This window comes from Aspergillus eucalypticola (assembly GCF_003184535.1).
Source record: "Aspergillus eucalypticola CBS 122712 chromosome Unknown BO83scaffold_100, whole genome shotgun sequence".
Taxonomy (NCBI): domain Eukaryota; kingdom Fungi; phylum Ascomycota; class Eurotiomycetes; order Eurotiales; family Aspergillaceae; genus Aspergillus; species Aspergillus eucalypticola.
The window spans coordinates 2,501-5,000 of NW_020290374.1; the positions used below are offsets into that span (position 1 = coordinate 2,501).

The 2,500-nt window shown below is 55.2% G+C and overlaps 5 protein-coding genes across 5 annotated transcripts in view; 3 read left to right on the plus strand and 2 right to left on the minus strand.

Annotated features, from left to right (window-relative positions):
- The window catches only part of BO83DRAFT_327783 (uncharacterized protein), a gene marked incomplete at both ends in the record, with an annotated part of 237 nt that extends 141 nt beyond the window's left edge, over positions 1-96 (minus strand). Inside the window, one exon of the mRNA XM_025528118.1 lies at positions 1-96. This exon is cut by the window's left edge and continues 141 nt beyond it. Within this exon, the coding sequence (XP_025381695.1) occupies positions 1-96 (96 nt within the window).
- Positions 97-99: 3 nt separating this feature from the next.
- BO83DRAFT_327785 (uncharacterized protein) lies at positions 100-404 on the minus strand (the record flags this gene model as incomplete). Its single annotated transcript, XM_025528119.1, has 2 exons — positions 100-266; positions 308-404. 2 exons carry the CDS (start codon positions 402-404, stop codon positions 100-102), a joined length of 264 nt encoding a protein of 87 aa, XP_025381696.1.
- Positions 405-850: 446 nt separating this feature from the next.
- Positions 851-1,156, plus strand: BO83DRAFT_327764 (uncharacterized protein; the record flags this gene model as incomplete). Its single annotated transcript, XM_025528114.1, has 2 exons — positions 851-929; positions 990-1,156. The coding sequence occupies 2 exons, from the start codon at positions 851-853 to the stop codon at positions 1,154-1,156; spliced, it is 246 nt and encodes an 81-aa protein (XP_025381697.1).
- Positions 1,157-1,159: 3 nt separating this feature from the next.
- Positions 1,160-1,396, plus strand: BO83DRAFT_327765 (uncharacterized protein; the record flags this gene model as incomplete). Its single annotated transcript, XM_025528115.1, has 1 exon — positions 1,160-1,396. A coding segment is annotated over one exon (237 nt), but the record flags the coding sequence as incomplete, so codon positions are not given.
- A 387-nt stretch (positions 1,397-1,783) lies between these two features.
- BO83DRAFT_276581 (uncharacterized protein) lies at positions 1,784-2,206 on the plus strand (the record flags this gene model as incomplete). The annotated part of the gene is made up of 2 exons (XM_025527076.1): positions 1,784-2,016; positions 2,077-2,206. Coding segments are annotated over 2 exons (363 nt in total), but the record flags the coding sequence as incomplete, so codon positions are not given.
- Positions 2,207-2,500: the final 294 nt, after the last annotated feature.

The window sequence follows — 2,500 nt, forward strand, 5'->3', positions numbered from 1 at the left end:
AGATCTTGGTGGTAGTAGCAAATACTCAAATGAGAACTTTGAGGACTGAAGTGGGGAAAGGTTCCATGTGAACAGCAGTTGGACATGGGTTAGTCGATCCTAAGGCATAGGGAAGTTCCGTTTGAAAGGCGCCCTCGTGCGCCGTGTGCCGAAAGGGAAGCCGGTTAATATTCCGGCACCTGGATGTGGATTCTCCACGGCAACGTAACTGAACGCGGAGACATCGGCGGGGGTCCTGGGAAGAGTTCTCTTTTCTTCTTGACGGCCTATCACCCTGAAATCGGTTTGTCCGGAGCTAGGGTTCCACGGCCGGCAGAGCCCTGCACCTTTGCAGGGTCCGGTGCGCCCCGACGATCCTTGAAAATCCGCGGGAAGGAATAGTTTTCACGCCAGGTCGTACTCATAACCGCAGCAGGTCTCCAAGGTGAACAGCCTCTAGTTGATAGAACAATGTAGATAAGGGAAGTCGGCAAAATGGATCCGTAACTTCGGGATAAGGATTGGCTCTAAGGGTCGGGCTCGCTGGCCTTGGGGGAAACCCCTCGGAGCAGGGGGCACTAGCCGGGCTTTGGCAATTTTCAAGAACCCAGAGTCCGTACCAGTTCTAAGTTGGTCGTTAAGCGCCGCCGGACGGCCGAAGCCTGCCAAGGGCGTCCCCACCCGGTGCTGGGGGGCGCCGGCCGGTTGCCCGGCTAGTGCCCCCTGCTCCGAGGGGTTTCCCCCAAGGCCCAGCGAGCCCGACCCTTAGAGCCAATCCTTATCCCGAAGTTACGGATCCATTTTGCCGACTTCCCTTATCTACATTGTTCTATCAACTAGAGGCTGTTCACCTTGGAGACCTGCTGCGGTTATGAGTACGACCTGGCGTGAAAACTATTCCTTCCCGCGGATTTTCAAGGATCGTCGGGGGCGCACCGGACCCTGCAAAGGTGCAGGGCTCTGCCGGCCGTGGAACCCTAGCTCCGGACAAACCGATTTCAGGGTGATAGGCCGTCAAGAAGAAAAGAGAACTCTTCCCAGGACCCCCGCCGATGTCTCCGCGTTCAGTTACGTTGCCGTGGAGAATCCACATCCAGGTGCCGGAATATTAACCGGCTTCCCTTTCGGCACACGGCGCACGAGGGCGCCTTTCAAACGGAACTTCCCTATGCCTTAGGATCGACTAACCCATGTCCAACTGCTGTTCACATGGAACCTTTCCCCACTTCAGTCCTCAAAGTTCTCATTTGAGTATTTGCTACTACCACCAAGATCTGCACTAGGGGCCGTTCGACCCGGGATCACTCCCAAGGCTTCGTCACGGACCCCCACGCCTGCCTACTCGTCGGGGCATCGTTTCTACCCCGACGGCGAGGTATGGGTAGCACGCTTGAGCGCCATCCATTTTCAGGGCTAGTTCATTCGGCCCGTGAGTTGTTACACACTCCTTAGCGGATTCCGACTTCCATGGCCACCGTCGGGCTGTCTAGATGAACTAACACCTTTTGTGGTGTCTGATGAGCGTGCATTCCGGCACCTTAACCTCGCGTTCGGTTCATCCCGCATCGCCAGTTCTGCTTACCAAAAATGGCCCACTAGTAACGCTCCATTCTAATGCCCACGTTCAACTAAGCAACAAGGGCTTCTTACATATTTAAAGTTTGAGAATAGGTTAAGGTTGTTTCAACCCCAATGCCTCTAATCATTCGCTTTACCTCATAAAACTGATTTTGCGTTACTGCTATCCTGAGGGAAACTTCGGCAGGAACCAGCTACTAGATGGTTCGATTAGTCTTTCGCCCCTATACCCAAATTTGACGATCGATTTGCACGTCAGAACCGCTGCGAGCCTCCACCAGAGTTTCCTCTGGCTTCGCCCTATTCAGGCATAGTTCACCATCTTTCGGGTCCCCACATTTACGCTCTTACTCAAATCCATCCGAAGACATCAGGATCGGTCGATGGTGCGCCCCACGAGGGGGCTCCCACCTCCGTTCGCTTTCACTGCGCGCACGGGTTTGACACCCGAACACTCGCGTAGATGTTAGACTCCTTGGTCCGTGTTTCAAGACGGGTCGTTTACGACCATTATGCCAGCGTCCGTGCCGAAGCGCGTTCCTCGGTCCAGGCTGGCCGCATTGCACCCCTGGCTATAAGGTACCCCGGAGGGTACTACATTCCAGGGGCCTTTGACCGGCCGCCCAAACCGACGCTGGCCCGCCCACGGGAAGTACACCGGCACGAATGCCGGCTGAACCCCGCGGGCGAGTCTGGTCGCAAGCGCTTCCCTTTCAACAATTTCACGTGCTGTTTAACTCTCTTTTCAAAGTGCTTTTCATCTTTCGATCACTCTACTTGTGCGCTATCGGTCTCCGGCCAGTATTTAGCTTTAGATGAAATTTACCACCCATTTAGAGCTGCATTCCCAAACAACTCGACTCGTCGAAGGAGCTTTACACGGGCACGGACACCCCGCCCAAGACGGGATTCTCACCCTCTCTGACGGCCCGTTCCAGGGCAC